General features: G+C 56.3%; 1 protein-coding gene across 1 annotated transcript; it reads left to right on the forward strand.

The window, feature by feature from the left end:
* Positions 1–470: 470 nt before the first annotated feature.
* On the forward strand, positions 471–17314 carry PHKA1 (phosphorylase kinase regulatory subunit alpha 1; the record flags this gene model as incomplete). Its single annotated transcript, XM_029084708.1, has 30 exons — positions 471–639; positions 1016–1098; positions 1295–1375; positions 1794–1892; positions 2006–2152; positions 2484–2537; positions 3798–3920; positions 4002–4097; positions 4790–4897; positions 5087–5165; positions 5614–5748; positions 6752–6861; positions 7485–7629; positions 8546–8624; positions 9044–9219; positions 11094–11270; positions 11683–11777; positions 11976–12115; positions 12276–12432; positions 12588–12667; positions 12860–12938; positions 13026–13155; positions 13504–13605; positions 14005–14120; positions 14466–14504; positions 15544–15588; positions 15815–15985; positions 16517–16570; positions 16697–16897; positions 17141–17314. Coding segments are annotated over 30 exons (3444 nt in total), but the record flags the coding sequence as incomplete, so codon positions are not given.
* Positions 17315–17614: the final 300 nt, after the last annotated feature.

Genomic DNA, 17614 nt, shown 5'->3' on the forward strand with positions numbered 1-17614 from the left:
TGACAGTCGAGTGGTCTCCTCCTCCACGTCCCAGCTGTGCCAGCTCTTTCCAGCCGCCCCTGATGAGCGGAAAGCGGGGCCCCCTTCCAGCAAGTCTTGAAATAAAAGCTCTAACTTGGCATCTGTCCCTAGTGTGATGGAAGTCCCAGCAGAGCTTTTGCCAGCTGCTCCCTGTCTTGTGGCCTGGCTGGTGCTGGGATTCTGCAGCTCTTCTTCTCGAGGGCGTTTGGGGTGACACTTTTTTCTCCACACTGTGGAGAACTAACTGTGGCTGTGAGCCCTCCAGAGCTGCAGCCCTGTGTGAGCCTGCACTCCCTGCCTTGGTGTGTGGAGGGGCTTAGCCCAGGGGCTGTAGGATTTCTGCCCTTCGTGCTGGGCTGACAGCACAGGACAGCCCTTGGCACTGGGGCTGCCAGACCTCTCTGGAGACCAGGTTTGATGAACCTCTACATCTTCTTGCCGTCCTCAAGGTGGACAAGGTAGAGGCATTCAAGTACAGCCAGAGCACCAGGGACTGCCTACATGCCAAGTACAACACCCACACCTGTGCCACTGTGGTGGGGGACCACGAGTGGGGTCACCTCCAGATGGATGCCACCTCCCTCTACCTGCTCATGCTGGCACAAATGACGGCCTCAGGTGAGGCTGTTGGGGGGGAAATGCCGTTATCAGCTCTGAGCGTGCTGATCTCCAGGGCTCTCCACCTTCTTAGGTTGGGTGCTGCTTCCTGGGTGCCAGGATGCTGCAGTGGCTCCCCAGTCTCACTGTTTTCTTACACTCACAATACCCGAGGTGGATTTGGGCCTCTCGATGTCTGTCTTTCTAAGACTCCCCCCCAGTTTGCCTGAAGCCCCAGAGCTGCCATGGAGGGTGGGACTGGGGATGTGGACGTGGCCCCCATGGGGCAGGTGTGCAGCGAGGAGGAGGAGGGTCTGGCCTGGGTTAGTGCAGCCCTTTCCTAGGGATGCCTGTGTGGGCTCAGAGCGACTAATGTGAATTCCTCCCCCTTCTTCAGGCCTCCACATAATCCACAGCCTGGATGAAGTCAACTTTATCCAGAACCTCGTGTTCTACATTGAAGCAGCCTACAAAACTGCGGTGGGTAGCCCTTGCTGGGGAAGGTGTGAGAGTGCTCCAAGAGTGGTGTCCAGGGGCAGCCGTGGGTCTCTCCTGAGCCCCAGTGGGCAGAGTCCCACGGTGCCTCCTGGGAGCAGCACCGATGGGTGGGATTTGAAGGCTTTCTGGGTGTGCTGTGAACTGATTCCTGCTCTAACATGCCACTGTCTCTGCACAGGACTTTGGGATATGGGAGCGTGGGGACAAGACGAACCAGGGCATCACCGAATTGAATGCCAGCTCTGTTGGCATGGCCAAGGTGAGCCAGGGAGAGGTGCTGGGGGCTCTGGTGGCCTCGTGATGCTTTTTTACGGGGAAGGTTGGGCATGTTGAACTATTGAGGCTCAATGCCCCATGCAGTGATAGGTTCCTGGGGAGGGAAACCTTTCTCCTTGTGTGCTGGGGTACAACTGTGCCCCTCTTGCCTAAGTTTTGCCTGGACTGGGAGTGAGAAATTAATTGAGGTGTGTAGAGTTTCTGCCAGGGCCCTGTTTGATGTCTGTCTGCCTGTGGCTTTTAGATGTGGTCACGTTCTGACCTGGGGGTGCTCTGCAAGCCACAGCAGGGTTTATGTTTGGGCAAGTGCGTTACAGAGAGGGGCTGGCGTGGGGTGGGAGCTCTTACAGATGAGCAGTGTAGGGGAGGACTTGCTGCTTTGGGTCTTGCCCTGCTTGCAGGCTGCCCTGGAGGCACTGGATGAGCTGGATCTCTTTGGAGCAAAGGGAGGCCCGCAGTCGGTGATACGGGTGTTATCAGATGAGGTGCAGCACTGCCAGGTGAGACCTGCATGGGCTTTACACCATTGCAGGATGAACTGTGATCTGCTGGGGTTGTGATGTGAGTGATGCCTGGCCTGGCTGTAAACCACTCCTCCTTCCCCTTCGCCCAGTCCATCCTCCACTCGATGCTGCCCAGGGCCTCCACGTCCAAGGAGGTGGACGCCAGCGTGCTCTCTGTCATCTCCTACCCAGCGTTTGCTGTGGAGGACAGTGAGCTGGTGGAAATCACCAAGCAAGAGATCATCACGAAGCTGCAGGTGAGTGGCTCTGCCCTTGGCTTGGCTTGCCTTGCATTTCCTGGGAGACAGCCACAGTCAAAACTATTATAACCCCTTTTCTGCCCAAAAAAGTGCTCAGGGAGGGGGTGCTGGGGCATGTCCTCTCCCTGTCTCCATGACTTGTGACAGGGGTGTGCAAAGAAACAGTCCTGTTTTCTGTGGCCACGGTCTGTGATCGTGTTGCCTGGCTACTAGATGAGCAAGTGAGGGGCTGTTTGGCTGGAGGAGATGCCCCCAGTACTGCTGCACTGAAGGTACAAGGCACCTCCTGCTGTGCCTCCTGCTCAGTGCCGCTTTCCCTCCCTTCCAGGGGCGCTACGGCTGCTGCCGCTTCCTCCGGGATGGATACAGGACCCCCAAAGAGGTCAGTGTCCCAAACCCTGCTGCCCAGAACTTCAGTGCCAAGCAGCACCTGCCCTGGGTTGCACTGATGATGATGATGGGGAGCACTGGGAAGGAGAGAGCCCTGAGTAGCCCCAGGCAGGGTCCTGGGTCTGACCAAGGCTTCCCAAAATGCCAGAGCCCATTGCAGAGGTGGTTCATCCCACCCACGCCCATTGCAGATGGACAGAGGCTGACTCTGCCTGCAGCCTTGGGACCTGGTGGTGTTTTGTATCTCTTAGACTGGGGGAAGATGGGAGCACTGCCCAGTGTGGGAGCCCTGCCAAGGTGGGATCTTTTCTTTGGCTCTCCCAGGGCTGCCCAAGCCCTGAGTTAAGGGCTGGAAGCCTGTGGAGGTGACTGTGCAGTGCTTCTCCCTGGCAGCCTTGGCTCTGCAGCAGCACTGGAGGTCACAAAGCTGCTTCTGCCTCTCCTAGAACAGCAGGCAGCTTGTGTGCTGCCACACTTGGCTCTCGGTGGAGCGAGCAGAGACTTCTGCTGCTTTGGGGAGGGAAAATGGGAAAATTTTGTAAGCCACAGTTTCATTTGATAACCACAGAACCAGGAAATGGTACCTGGAGGCTCTTAAATCATCACCAGCTGTTGAGCCTGTAACCTGCAGGGGCTCCTTTGGGGCCTGGGTGCCTCTAAATGCTTCTCCTCTGCTGTGTCTCTTCAGACCTGACCATAATAGGCAGCATGTGTGGCTGTGTCTCTCCAGAGCCAGAGAAGAGCAGCAGCATCTCCAATCCAGCTTTCCCAGTGCTCAGAGCCTTGCCAGCACAGAAAGCCCTGGGTTACTTCTAGGCTTGTAGTCACACCAAATGGCAGGGGGACCCTGCTGTCTGGTCCTGCGTGAGGAGCCCAAGCCCTCACACCCAGCTGGGCTGGCCTGGTGATGCTGGAGGAGGCAGGTGCTATGTGACAAGGCAAAGGGGACACCAGTGTCCCCAGGGCAGTGAGGGGGATATTGTGCTGTTGTACAAGGCTCTGGGGTGCTCTCCTGGTGACTGGGTTTTGCCCAGGAAGGGTGAGTCCCTTTGGCATCAGTGCAGGGGACTTGGGAGGGGATGTCAGATGGAAAGGACACAGCTTGGAGGTGAAGCTGCTTTTTGGCTCTCTCTCAGCTGTCCTCTGCAGAGGGGGGTATTTGAGGCTGGGATCCTGGGGAGAGTGGGAGTCCTGTCAGTTTGAGGGGATCCTGCCACCCAGTGCATGCCTTGCTGTCACACCCTCCCTGCAGGACCCCAGCCGCTCCTACTATGAACCTGCTGAGCTGAAGCTGTTTGAGAACATCGAGTGTGAGTGGCCTCTCTTCTGGGCATACTTGATCATTGATGGGATTTTCAGTGGAAACATGGAGCAGGTAAGGGAGGCAGAACCTGCTGGGCTGGTGGAAAGGATGCAGAGAGCCATGGCTGGGGACAGATCCCCTCTCCTCTCTCAGGTGCAGGAGTACAGGGAAGCCCTTGAGGGAATTCTCATCAAGGGGAAGAACGGGGTGCGCCTGGTGCCAGAGCTGTACAGTGTACCTCCAGATAAGGTGAGTGGTACTGAGCTATGGTGGGAGTGGGAATGTCTTATTACAACGTAATTAGATTTTAACTGCTTATTAACCCAAATCATTATGAAAGCAGCACATGCAGTGCATGGAAACCCCATGGGGGGGAAAAAAAAAAGTATGGCTTGGAGCTGTTCTGAAACCATGTTGGATAAATAAACTGCTGCTTTTTTTCCCCTAAAAAAGCATTTCTTGCCCCCATACACAAGGGTGCTTTGCTGACAGTCTGCTGGCCTGGAGTCAGAATCCTCTGAGAGCTCAGGACACGTGGACCTGGGCTGAGGAGGTTGTGCTGAGCTCCTGTTCAATGCTGAGGGTGTTTGTCTGGGCCTGGCTGAGAGCAACAACCTTCTTGTGCCCACCACAGGAGTGATGCTGTCCCTGCCAGCACCTGAGAGCATTGCCGTGGTGGACATGGGTCATGTCACTTGTCCCTGTGGGATGGCCCATGTTGGGAACCCAAATGTGGTCTGAGCAGCTGATCTGTTGTCTGATGCAATGATGAGAAGAGGGGGAGGAATGTAGCCAGGATGCTTTGGACCCTCTGTGGCAAATGCTTTTGTAGGCTTTTGTTTTAAGCCTTAAAGAGCTGGACTTCAGAATGCAATGATGATGTTTCCTTCAGCATCCTGTGTCTGTGGGGTCCCTTCCTGACCTCCTCGCTTGTCTTCCAGGTGGATGAGGAGTACAGGAACCCCCACACTGTGGACAGGATACCCATGGGCAAGCTGCCACTCATGTGGGGACAGTCCCTCTACATCCTGGGCTGCCTGATGGCTGAGGTATGGTCACCCCTGGTGATGGGGAGCATTTTGGGGTGTCTCCGAGCTTTGAAAAGGGCAAGTGCTGGCACCCTGAGGAAGTTGTCACCCCCATTCCCTGGGACTTGTTAAAGGTGAATTGCTTGTAGTCACCACCCTGTTGTACCTGGCCCATGAAATGTTCATCTCCTTGTACCTCTTTTTCCTCAGGGTTTTCTAGCTCCTGGGGAAATAGATCCCCTCAACCGCCGTTTTGCCACTGTCCCCAAGCCCGATGTGGTGGTCCAAGGTGAGGGAAAAGGACTGGTCCCAAATCCCTGTTACCTGGCAGACCTGGGGACTCTGTGCAGAATTCATGGGGGTGGCTCAGGGGTGGCTTTACTTGCTGGGTGGCTGCTGGTGCAGCCAGATCTCAGCCCTGGCAAGGTGGGTATAAGATGGGGTGCAAGTCCTTCCACTCCACACTGTGTTGCTCTGGGGAAATGTCACCTGCTACAGCCTCTTCTGCAGAGAGGTTGAAAACTGTCCCATCTCCCTGCCACTCAGCAGGGAAGGCTTCAGTGTAGAGAGTGTTAGGAGGAGCAAGGCAGACCTCTGCAGTGGGAAATGGTTCCCAAAGGGACCCAAAACAGCTGCCTCTGTGTGATGTGGCACCTTCTATGTGTCCACAAAGCCCAGGGGTGATGCTTGTCACACCCTTGTGCCTCTGCCTGACTGAGCCTGTCCTCTCTCCCTAGTGTGCATCCTGGCAGAGACCGAGGGGATCAAGGCCATCCTGAAGAAGGAGGACATTGATGTGGAGACTGTGGCAGAAGTTTACCCTATCAGAGTGCAGCCTGCTCGCATCCTCAGCCACATCTACGCCCGACTGGGTGAGCTGGGCTCCCTGACCCTGCAGCAAAGGGGGTGCAGATGGGTCTGGCACTCCTGCTCATAGGTGCCCTGCTGCTCTCTGCCTGGCTGATGAGGGCTCTGCCACCCATTCCTGAGCCTGGTAAAGCTTCTCCTGCACAAGGGGAACTGGGGTGACAGGCAGGGTGATTCTGAAAGGGATAAAGCTTTGTCATGGCAGTTTCACAGTTGCCCTCAGGACAGGCAGAGGCTCTGATCCATATAGGATGGACCTGGTGTGGGCAGGAGCCAACTTCTCCTCTACCCAGATCTTGATGAGGGAGACAAGCCAGACCCCAGAAAGGGCTCCCCTGGCTGAGAGAGCCTGTAGCTCAGGTGGGACAACTGCTGTTGGAAAGTTGGCAGGGCTGAGTGTGAGGGGAAATTGTGCTCCAGAGCTCTGCACACTCATTCCCTGATGCAGCAACCCCTTGGGCATGGAGCTTGTTGTGCAGGAGCTGGAAACCCAGCCTGGGCCGAAGGAGAAACTCGATCCACCACAGGCTGTGTGTGCTGGCTAATTTAAGCCACCAAAAGGCCAAGTGTGACATGGTCAAAGCAGGCAGGGGAGCAGCCTGGCAGCTGCCAGGGCTGACATGACCAAGGAGAGATGCTGCTGCTGCACCATCCTGAGCTCTGGGAATAATCCAGGAGCAATGGGAATGCTGATATAGCTGTCAGCTTTGGGTGGCCAGCTGTGTGCAGGGGGAACCCCTGGCCCTGCCCCAGCTTCTGACATCCCCAAAGACCCAGAGGTGTGGTGTGTTGCAGAGGTCAGGACAGGCTGTATGTCCCTGTTTCAACAAGAGGGCCTAGGGGCAACGTGTCACTGTCCTTTAAGAGTTGTGCCAGCTTGACATGGGCTACCCCAAAGCCAAACAACCTTTTCATGCTGGCTGGTAGCGCAGGGGCCTGTCTCTGCTGCTGCCTCCCCTTTCACAAGGAGGCTTTGCACTAAAATCTCCTTCTCCTGCCCCCCTCTAGGTCGCAACAAGCAGATGTGCCTGACGGGACGCCCCTACCGGCACATGGGCGTCCTTGGGACCTCCAAGCTCTACAAAATCAGGAAGAACATCTTTACCTTTACCCCCCAGGTGTGTGGTATTGCATGGGCTCATTCCCACCTGTCGTGATCTGGAACTGGGTGGGAGGTTTCTCCACTGGCTGAGTGCTTGAGTTATTCTCAGGGGTGGCCCAACACCCTCTGAACAGGCTGGGAGGATGGAGCAGCCCCAGCTCCATGGTGTGAAGCAGCAGATTTGGTGGTCCTGGCTGTGTGCATGCTGGGGGAGATGGTTTCAGCTTTCTAATAATCAGTGTTGGGTGAAAATCTCTTTGCTCACCCTGACAAGAACACCAGGAGGAGGGTGATGGCAGGACAGGGATTCCTCTGTCCAGCGTGGTGCGGGGACAAGCAGGGTTGCAGGCCTCGTGCTGTGGGAAGTGTGTATTTGCTTGGGACAGGGGCCTGGGTGATGCTGCTGAGCTGTAGTGTTACCTCCTTATAGTTGTCGGTGGCCAAGTAGGTGCCCTGGGGGTCCCTTGCTGGACTGTACTGGTGTGTACCAGGTGGGATGAACTGTTGGTGCAAAGGAGCATCTCCCCTGGGTGTACTGTGTGGCTGACCTGGCTGAGCACCTGTGGGGAGATGTGGGTGGCACCAAAGGGACCTGGTGGCTGCAGGAAGGGCCACTCACATCTCCTGCTGTCCTTACAGTTCATAGACCAGCAGCAGTTCTACCTGGCTCTCGACAACAAGATGATTGTGGAGATGCTTAGGACGGACCTCTCGTACCTCTGCAGCCGTTGGAGGATGACTGGGCGGCCGACCATCACCTTCCCTGTCTCCCACACCATGCTTGGTATCAATCCTCCATCCTTGGAAAGGCATTTGGCTAGAGCAGCCCTGGGAATCGGCCTCTGTGGGAGGAAGGGGATGGGCAGATGTGGGACCATCTTAGTAAGGGGGACACGGTGGGGCTGGGAACAGCCAGTAACGTCCTGTAAAGAGTTTACCACTCAAAGGAGCCCTGCTGAGTTGGCAGCTCTCCTGGCAGCTAGCAGGGCTGCCAGCCAAGCACTGGTGCCTGCAGCTCAAGAGATGCTTGCTGGCATGGAGGTACTCAGTCTCCAAGCAGTGAGGCTGCTTTTGGGAGCAAGACCAAAAAAAAACCCCCCAAAAATCCCGCTGTAAAAGTGTTCTTGGGGCTTTTCCTGCCCCAAAACTAACCACCTGCTAAAGGCTTTCCTAGACAACAGGGAGGGGAAGACAGCAAACCAGAAGGAGCAGAGAGCCAGGCAAAGCTGCAGAGCAAAACTGGCTTCTCTTGGAGCAGCTCACAGCTTCCCCATGAGCCTGGTGCAGGGCAGGGACTCTGTTCTGCTTTCAGGCCTCTGTCTCTCCTTGTGTACTTGAAATCCCCTTAGTGTCTTGAGCATGCCCTTTGGTGTGGTGTCTTCTGCTCTGCTGCTTCATGTGGAAGCCAGGGACAGAGCAGGGTGCTGCTGTCTGGTACTGTCAGCTTCAGCCTGAGGTGAAATCCCAGGAGCCTGGATTGTGTCTTGGGCTGGTTTTGCTGGAATCCAGCCTGGACAGTCCCGAATTTCTATTTTTGGGTGGTGCTTTTGGTACCACAGCCTGGCTGGGCAGCCAGAGTCAGGGTCTGGCTGATGCCATGGTGCTTTGTGTGTCTGAATACCCACCTGGCCCTGTGTTACCTTCTGGAAGCCTGTTTGAGCAGGAAAGCCTGACTGCCTGTGCCTATCTGTCCCCAACAGATGAAACCGGCAGCAGCGTGCACCCCACGGTTCTGGCGACGCTGCGGAAGCTGCAGGACGGGTATTTCGGTGGGGCAAGGTGAGTGCAGCTTCTTGGGGTACAGGTGGGGAGAGGGCTGGTGGCCTCCAGGAGCCTGGTTATGAGGGTACTTGCTGAGCCAGAGCATCGGCTGTTGGGGAACAAGCTGTGGAGGATCCATTGGGGTGTGCTAGGCTGTGAGTGCACCATGGGGCTACTGTACCAACAGAGGAGATGCCAGAGAGGATATATCTCTTCATGCCATTAAACCCATGGTGCTGCAGGGTCCCTCTAATAGATTTTTGGATAGTCCTTCCTTGCCCAGCTGTGGCTGGAGGAGTTACAGGCACTGGGGCAAGTGTATGCTCCTGGGCGAGTGTGTCTCTCCCTGCTGAAGTGCCTACCCTGGATCCAGGAGGCAAAGCCAAGGGTGTTGCCTCCCCCTTCCTCTCTGTGTGACCTCCCCTCCTCTTGCCCAGGATCCAGACGGGTAAGTTGTCGGAGTTCCTGACAACGTCATGCCGAACACATCTCAGCTTTATGGACCCTGGGCCAGAGGGTAAGGTCTTTACCAAGAATTACGAGCTCAGCATTGGCAGCTTTGAGGAGCTAGACCCCGAGGAGCGGCTGCATGGCTTGCAGGTAGCAGAGGATGGTAAGGGGGGGACAGGCCAGTCACTGCTGTGGCACAGCAAATGCCAAACTCACCCATGAACCCATAACACTGAACTTCCCTGCCAGCCTTTGCCACTGTGTTCTTCATACACTTGGGTTTTCACCATGTTTCTGTTCCCATCTGACCCTCCATCAATTAACCTTGTCTGGGTGACACTTGTAGTGACACCAGTGGGGTGGGACTGGGGTGAATTGATGCAGCTGTTTTAGAGACAAGGCTGGGGCTGGTGGACGTGGCTGTGGAGAGCACGGAGGATGCTCTGGAACAAGCTGATCCAATCTTCATAGGCTGTTGCATGGGGAAGAGACAAAGGCTCAGGGTTGGAACTGGATGATCTTTAAGGTCCCTTCCAACCCAAACCATTCTATGATTCTATGAACCTGCCTCCGCTCAGGAGATTTGGCTGAGGATCTTTGGTGCACAAGTGGTGGTGCAGAAGGTGATGGTACAGTGCCTGAGATGGTGGGGAAGACCTCCCATGTCCCCAGGCAATCTCTCGAGTGTTTTCCTGAAGCCTTTGACCCTCCCTGAGCCCAGGTGCTCCAGTGAGTGCCACATTGAGACCTTGCTGCTCTGGATAAGGTGCCTGAGATGACCTTGGTCCATCACAGCATTGATGGACCCACCTTATCCTGAGACCACGGTGGGGTACAAGTTTTGCTGCTCCACTTTGCAAGCAGGCCTGGGGATGTCCTCCTCCTGCTTGACCTAACGTTGGTCATCTTCCCAGCCTTCCCATCAGTCTGCTCTGCCTCTGCTGCTCCTGTAGCCAATGTTTGCACTGCTGGGACTCTGAATATTTATTTCTCTTGCCCTTCTCTCGCTTTGCCTGCTGCACCTGAGCTTCTCCAAGGTGTCTGCTTCCCCCCAGCCCCACTGGGAGACAGGGCTTGCCTGGAAGATGCTCAATTTTAAGTTTTTCCTGTGGTCAGATGCTGCAGGCGGGCAGGATAATGTTCTCAAGCCTAATGTCTGGGGGGATCTGCTTCAGCTGAGCCTTCAGGCGCTGGCACAAGGCATTCCCACCAGGCATGGAAGGGGGATGCTGTGCTGCTGGCTGCAGACACAGGCTGCAGCTCATGTCTGGGGCAGACACCACAGAGCTTGTCTGCCAGCTGGAGAGCAGTGAGGTTTTGCCCTGAACCACTGCTTGGAAGTGCATCAAGAGCTCTGTGTTGTATTGCATTGCCTTGGCATGGGGCATCTCCCCTGCCTGGGGCATCCCCCAGCTGAGCAGAGACCTGGGTGCTGAGCACCCTCCTCCTTGTCATAGTCAGTGAGTGGCAGCTCTGGCACTCCTGACGTGGGATTGGGAGCTGCTGGAGTCTGGGCAAAGAGCAAGGCAGGAGCTGTAACTCTTCCTCTAACTCCTAATTAGAAATAACTGGTAATTTCTAATTAGAAATAACTTGTAAAAGCCACCCTGCCGTGCTGGAATACTGCTTGGATGAGGCCCTCGTTGTGCTGGGGTGCTCCTCAGTGGGCTCTGCCTCCCCTTCTTCCCCAAAGGGATAGAGCTCCAGGGTTTCACCACAGGGTTTGAGCAGACCCTGCTGTCCTTGCGCAGGCTTGGACCAGACACACTGCAGCTCCATCCTACATCCCAGTGGGACCTGAATTGGGAGAGAGCCCCAGTTCCTGGTGTCCCAGCAGTGGAGTAGTGCAAGGGACAGTGTGTGTGCTGCAGCTGCTGTGCTTTGTGACCCTGGCTGCTGGCACTGGCCCCATGTTGTCGCTTTGTGCAGCCACCAAAGCTCTGCCCTTACTGAGTCACGGCTGGGGAGCTCCCCAGGGTCTGGGGGTTCCCTGGCACAAAGCAGCTGAACACCCCCCTCTTCTGCCTTCCCTTCCAGCGGACACGTATGACGAGGTTGCTCAGTACTTGGACCATCTGCTGCAGCGAACAGTTCCCCAGTCAAACCTCCCTCCCACTGCCCAGCGGGGAGGGCTGAGCCGCTTCCGTGCTGCTGTCCACACCACCCGTGACCTCATGTCCCTGGCGTCCAAGGCCAAGGACCTTCATGTCCAGAGTGAGTAACTCCAGCACCCTCAGCACCTCTGCTTGATCCTGGGGGTGAGGTTGAGGTGTTTTGGGAGCTCTCCCAGCTGAGCAATGCTAAGGGCCCGAGGGAAGCGTGCCATGGACAGAAGAGCAACCCAACCTTTTCCTGGGCAGAGGCACGTTGTGTCCATCACGTTAGTCCTGGCCATGGAGTATCTTGGAGGTGGTGTGGGTGCAGTCCTCATGGAAACTGATGAAGGATAAGGGATGGCAGCTCCCTGTGACATTCCTCTAACCAAGTGGTCAGGGGCTGCTTCTCCCATGGGTGACTCTCTGCAAGGGTTGCTGGGGGACCAGAGTGTCAGGTGTGAGGTGGTTTGGGGCACAGTAGTGGTGGTTGGGGTTGAGAAGTACCTGCACCAGACTTGTCTTTCTTTTAGATGTTGGGATGTATGTCCCCAGCAAGATCTTCCAGGCGTCCCAGCAGTCGGTCAAGCTGCTGAGTTCACCCCACCAGCATGACATGGATGGCAAGGTGAGCTCTGTCCCTCCTGGACTGGCTGAGCAGTGCCATCCTTTCAGCCAGAGCCAGAGGGTCCTCGTGGGGCTGCATGGGGAAGGCTTTGTGTTTGGTGAAGGGGAATATCCCTGAGTGAACGGCCTTGGCTCCATAACCAGACCGTGCTTGGTGCTGGCAGTGCTAACCAGGAGCATGGGTTTCCCTTCCCCCCAGAGCCACGCACTCTATGCGGAGATGAACCTGCCCCGTGATCAGGATGGCAACGTGGACTGCAAGGCACTGGTGGACCAGCTGCGCATCTGCCCCACGCTGCAGGAGCAAGCAGACATCCTTTACATGCTCCACATCCTCAAGTATGTTGAGCTCCAAGTCCTGCTGCCTCACTGAGCAGAGAGAACTGGAGCAGCCATCCACATATCCCAACCCACAGACTCTGGGGGCTGCCAGGGAGGGGAGCTGCTGCAGGGCAAGTTGCTGCCTATAACCTATAACCCAGCATCTCCTTTGCTGCAGGGGACCCGAGTGGCACACGGGGCTTGACAGCGAGCCTGGCCCCACCGTCAAGGAGCTCCTCACCGAGCTGTACGTGCGGGTGGGGGACACGCGCCAGTGGGCCCTGATCCGTTACATCTCTGGCATCCTCAAGAAGAAGGTGGAAGCTCTGGATGAGGTAACAACCATGCAGCCCAGCTTCTAGCAGACTGAGGTCTGTTGGGGAGGAGGCAGCAAACTGTGGCTCCATCAGTTCTGTCTCACTCTGCCTTGTGCTGAGGCCCCAGACTCTGAGCTTTTGATGATGCCCAGGGTGACTCTTTCTGTCCCCAGGCCTGCACTGACCTCCTGTCTCACCAGAAGCACTTGACAGTGGGGCTGCCCCCAGAGCCACGTGAGAAGACTATCTCTGCGTGAGTGTGGCACCTTTCCTCCCCATGCATGCTGGGCCGGGGCTGGACATGAGCCCGCTGCTCTGGGTCCATGGGCAGCTCTGGGTGGCTGTCCCCAGCCTGTATCTCTCCTCTCTGGGCTTTACAGACCAGGAGGGATGCAGAGCTTGCTCTGCTGCCTCTTACCTGCTCTGCTGTTTGATCCCTCCCCAGCCCCATCCCCTATGAGAAGCTCGTTCGCCTCATTGATGAAGCCAGTGAGAAGAACCTCAGTGTGTCCATACTCACCCAGGTGAAGGGGCTAGGGTGGTGGGTGACCACACAGCTGGGTGTCTGCCTTGGTGAGCAGCAGTGGGGTGATCTACCTCTTCCCCTCCAGGAGATCATGGTGTATTTGGCCATGTACATACGCACGCAGCCAGCGCTCTTCGTTGAGATGTTCCGCATCCGCATTGGGCTCATCATCCAGGTGATGGCAACGGAGCTGGCGCACTCCCTGCGCTGCTCAGGTATGTGCAATGGGGACAGCACCTTGGCTGGGGTGGGTGCTGTGGTGCTGGGGCCCTGTTAGCCAGGGTGCTGTTAAAAATGGGCAGCTCGGTGCCAGGATGAGTGCCAGGTTCTGCAGCTGAGGCTGTTCTCGGGCAGCACAGGCAGGTGATTTCGCTGCAGTGTCTCTTCAGGCACATGTTGGACTGGCATGGGGAAAAATCCTTGTAGGAAACCTGGAGTTAGGGTATGTCCTTGGAGGATGAGCTGTACCAGTGCTTCCCCTGCTAACAGAATGGGGTGCAGGGTAGAAATGCCCCAGGAGGGCTGTGAAGCGGGGTACAACATCCCAACACTGTTCTCTGCAGCTGGAGAAGCCACCGAGAACCTGATGAATCTCAGCCCATCGGACATGAAGAGCCTCCTCTACCATATCCTCTCTGGCAAGGAGTTTGGGGTAGAAAAGAGCGGTGAGTCTCTCAGCAGGGTTGTGAGAGCATCTCTGGGTAAAGCTGGATCCTGGTGTCGAGCGTGGTCAGCTCCAGGTGTTCCCACCTGTGGAGGATGTCCCTGTCCTCCTGCATGTTCAGCACAGCTGCTTCTGCACTTCAGTGGTCCAGCAAGAAGCTCAGGGTGGTGCTGGGCCAATTCCAGGGATCGAGCCTGAGTCCTCTGGCTACTGTGGCTTTGCTTAGTTCAACCTGACCTGGTCAGACCTGAATTGAAGCAGTTCTGTGCTGTGCTCATGGCACTCTGGTGGTGGTTGGGATAGAGGGCAAGGGTGTGCAGCGGTAGCACACCCCAGTAGCCATGAGAGATATCTGTGCCCTGAGCTGTAGGACCCACTCCAGACCTCTCTTTCCCTCCAGTGCGATCGGTCGACTCGTCGCTCACCACTGCTATCTCCATCTGTGAGCTGGGGGCTGTTGGGGCCACCAAGCCTGAGCGTGCTGGCATCGTCAGGCTAAAAAGTGAGATCAAACAGGTGAGGGCAGGTTGGTGCAGGCTGCTCCTGCCAGGTTTTGTGGGTGACAGACAGTGACAGGACAGGCAGGATTGATGGGAGAGCAGGAAGGTGCTCACTCCTGGGCCTTGGAGAGCTTACAGCTGCTTCCAGGAGCTCCTTCTGGTTCTAGTCCTGCCCTAGGGGAAGAATTGGGGTAAATCTGTTAGAGGAGGTGGAGATTACTCTGGCAGTGCAGTGAGGGGGCAGCACAGGGGTGCTTGAGAAGGTGCAGGGGTGGGGAGGACCACGCTGTATCCCAGGCATGGCTGCTGTCTGGTGGGTCTCTTCCAGCAGCAGAAACTTCATTTCCTTCTTCTCTTGCAGCAATTGGATAAACGTAGGCAGTCTCTGACTGGGAGTAAGGTGAAGCCACCCTGGTCCTTCTGCAGCTTCAGCTTTTACCCCTCACGCCACACACCAGGGCAGCTTCCCAGCATGCATGAAGTTAACGAGCTTTCCTAAACAAACCCGCTGAGCAAGCTGCTGCTGCAGCAATGAGCTGGCTTCCCCTCTTGGCAGGCTCAGGGTTGCTCTGTTTGGGATGGGTGAAGGAGGTTGGCTCCCTGGGAAGAGGTCAGCATGGCTTAACGTGCTGTTGTGGGGGGCCCAGTGTTGGCACTGCCCCAAAGCCTTTGGGGAGCTCCCCTTTGAGTGAAGAAGAAGGCTTCTCTAAGTTGTGGGTGTATTGGCATTACAACCAGCTGGGAGCTGTGCTCCATTAACTGCTGTGGACAAATAAATCTCATTATACCCACAAAAACTTGCTGAGAGGGATGGCATGATGTTTCCTGTACCATGACCAGCAGTGGTCAAGGATCACAGAATGGTCCTGCTGGGCAGTTCACTGATGATCACTGGATCCTGCTTCCCCAGCTGGTGGTAGAGGCCCAGCTACAAATGCCGAGGACCTCCTCTGGTGCCTGGTGTGTGTCCAGGAGGAATCCTGAGCTCTAAGAGACAGGGCCTACAGGGACCAGGCTGATGCAGCAGGTTTGTGAGCAACCTGCTGCAGTGTGACACCTGGCATCGCAGAGGAACTGTGGTGGAGAGGATCATCCATGGGCAGTGACCGTGCTGCTGGTCCTCCAATCTACCTGAGACTAAATCCCTGCCTGTGCCAGCAGCCAACAGAGCAGCAGCAGCAGCTCTGCCCCTGTGTTCCAGCTGGTACCGGTGCATGGGAGCCCCGCAGCCACTCTGTATCCTGGCACAGTCCTTCCCCTCTTATCCTAACGTGAGACTTTCCAAACTACCTACCTACCCATCAATCTCCAGCTAACCACAGCCCCTGGGATAACTGCCCCATGACCTGAGCTTGGTCCGTGCTGCTCCTGCTCTGCTCACTGTGATGGCTGCTCTGCTCCAGCACAGACTGATTTTTGTCTCTCCCTTTCTCCTCCAGCCCCTCAGTCTGCAGACCGAGGATGCTGACCTGAAGTCCTCTCTGGTAACCTGTGTTTGTTGACTTGCACTCATGGGGTTTGTCCTGTTTGTGGCTGTGCTCCAGGGGGATGCTTCAGGGAGTCACCAGGGTGGGCTTTGCTGGGGTCAGGGGGTGGAAGCTTTGCCTTGGGAGCCAGGCTGGTGAGTACAAACCCTTGGGCAGCAGCGGGCTGTGTCCTTGTGAGGTATTTAACTTTGCAGCAGTCTCTGTCCTTGTTTTTTCTGCCCAGTCCACTGGGCACTCAGAGCTGCTGGGCAAAGGCTCCTTTTCAAGCATGCTGGAAGAGCAGGGCAGTAAGGACAGTCGCCAAGGCCAGTGGCAGCGGAGACGGCGGCTGGATGGAGCCCTCAACCGTGTCCCTGTAGGCTTCTACCAGAAGGTCTGGAAGGTCCTGCAGAAGGTGAGCTGGATGTCTGGCTGGTTCCTCTCCATGCATGTGAGCCTCTGGTCTCAGGCACCAGCCTTGCAAGGGGAATTTAAGCAGCCAGGGCTGGTCCCCAGTGTTGTGTAGATATGTGCTTCAGGGACAAGGCCTACAGCTGGCCCTGGAAACCTGGAGAAGAGCTGGAGCTGCCTTGTAAGCATGCATGACCTACCTCATACAGTGCTGACTCTTGCAGAAGGGGTCTAAGGTCTGCTCAGGTGCTTTGTTCCTTAGCCAGGCAGGGCTGGAACCACAGCTGAAGCAGCTCTGGGCACAGCTCATCCTCAGCATGGGAAGCCAGGGAGCAAAGCTCTGTGTGAGAAGGTTCCAGCTGATGCTGAACTGCTGGGAAAGGAGTGATGCTGTGCAAAGACTCGGGAGATGGAGCTGGAGTGTGGGGGCAGCACGAAGCAATGCTCAAGTGGGAACAAGTTGGTGGGCTGGACCTGTGTGTCAGCACTGTGCTTCTCTAGGCCATAACCATGGTCTCTCCTTCTTGTTCTGCAGTGCCATGGTCTCTCTGTGGAGGGCTTTGTTCTCCCCTCTTCAACAACCAGAGAGGTAGGTGGTTTATGTTGAAGGGGAAACAGAGCAGGTGGGTTGGTGTTGGGTGCTGGATTGCCCTGGGCTCAGGACTTGTACTGGTGATACGGTGCTCTAGGTGCATTTATTTCCCTCTCCTCACAGATGACCCCAGGGGAAATGAAGTTTGCTGTGCACGTGGAGTCGGTACTGAACCGTGTGCCCCAGCCAGAGTACAGGCAGTTGCTGGTGGAGGCTATCTTGGTGCTCACCATGCTGGTGGACATGGAGGTGCACACCATCGGCAGCATAATAGCTGTGGAAAAGATCTTGCAGACAGCCAATGACCTCTTCTATGAGGAGCAGGTAGGGGCCAGGCCTCGCTGAGGGCTGCTGGTTGTGTTACCCACAGCTACACAGGGGTCACCCACCTGGAGGGGCCTGCCTGTCGTCCCCATTGTGTTCATGAGGCACAGCAAAAACGTAGTGTCCTCCTCCTGCTGCTCGCAACTGATGAGTGCAACGGAGGATGCTTGGGGTGGAAGCTGATGAGTTGGGGTTGCCCTTATTCCTAATGCTGCCTTTCTCCTTCCTTCTCCAAAAATCCAGAAAGCCCTGGGTGCTGACGACCACATGCTGGAGAAGGATCCCACCACGGGCATCTGCAGCTTGCTGTATGACAGTGCACCGAGCGGTCGCTTTGGCACTATGACCTACCTGTCCAAGTCGGTGGCCATCTACGTGTACGACCTCCTGCCTACCGACGGCTGCTCCATGCAGTAGCTCTCCCAGCACCTCTCCCAAGGTTGCAGACGCTGAGGGAGGGTTGTTTCATACAGCTTTTAAAGATGGGCATTAGGCTAGTTTGCAGGCATCCTGCGTGGTCATCTTTTCCTCTCCAGTCCTGGCTTCTCGGTGGGTGAGCTGCTCTCCTGAGAGCTCCACAGGAGACACATGTGCTAAGCTGACCTTGTGGAGCAAGGGCTGGCAGGGAAAGGCTGAGCTTTGAAGCCTGCTTGTGTAGAAGTGGCTGCCTGCATGGTTTCTCCTGGGCCATGACCCCTGGAGGGGCCCGTGTTTGAG

The sequence above is a fragment of the Antrostomus carolinensis genome, unplaced genomic scaffold (assembly GCF_000700745.2).
Source record: "Antrostomus carolinensis isolate BGI_N321 unplaced genomic scaffold, ASM70074v2 scaffold24974, whole genome shotgun sequence".
Lineage (NCBI taxonomy): Eukaryota > Metazoa > Chordata > Aves > Caprimulgiformes > Caprimulgidae > Antrostomus > Antrostomus carolinensis.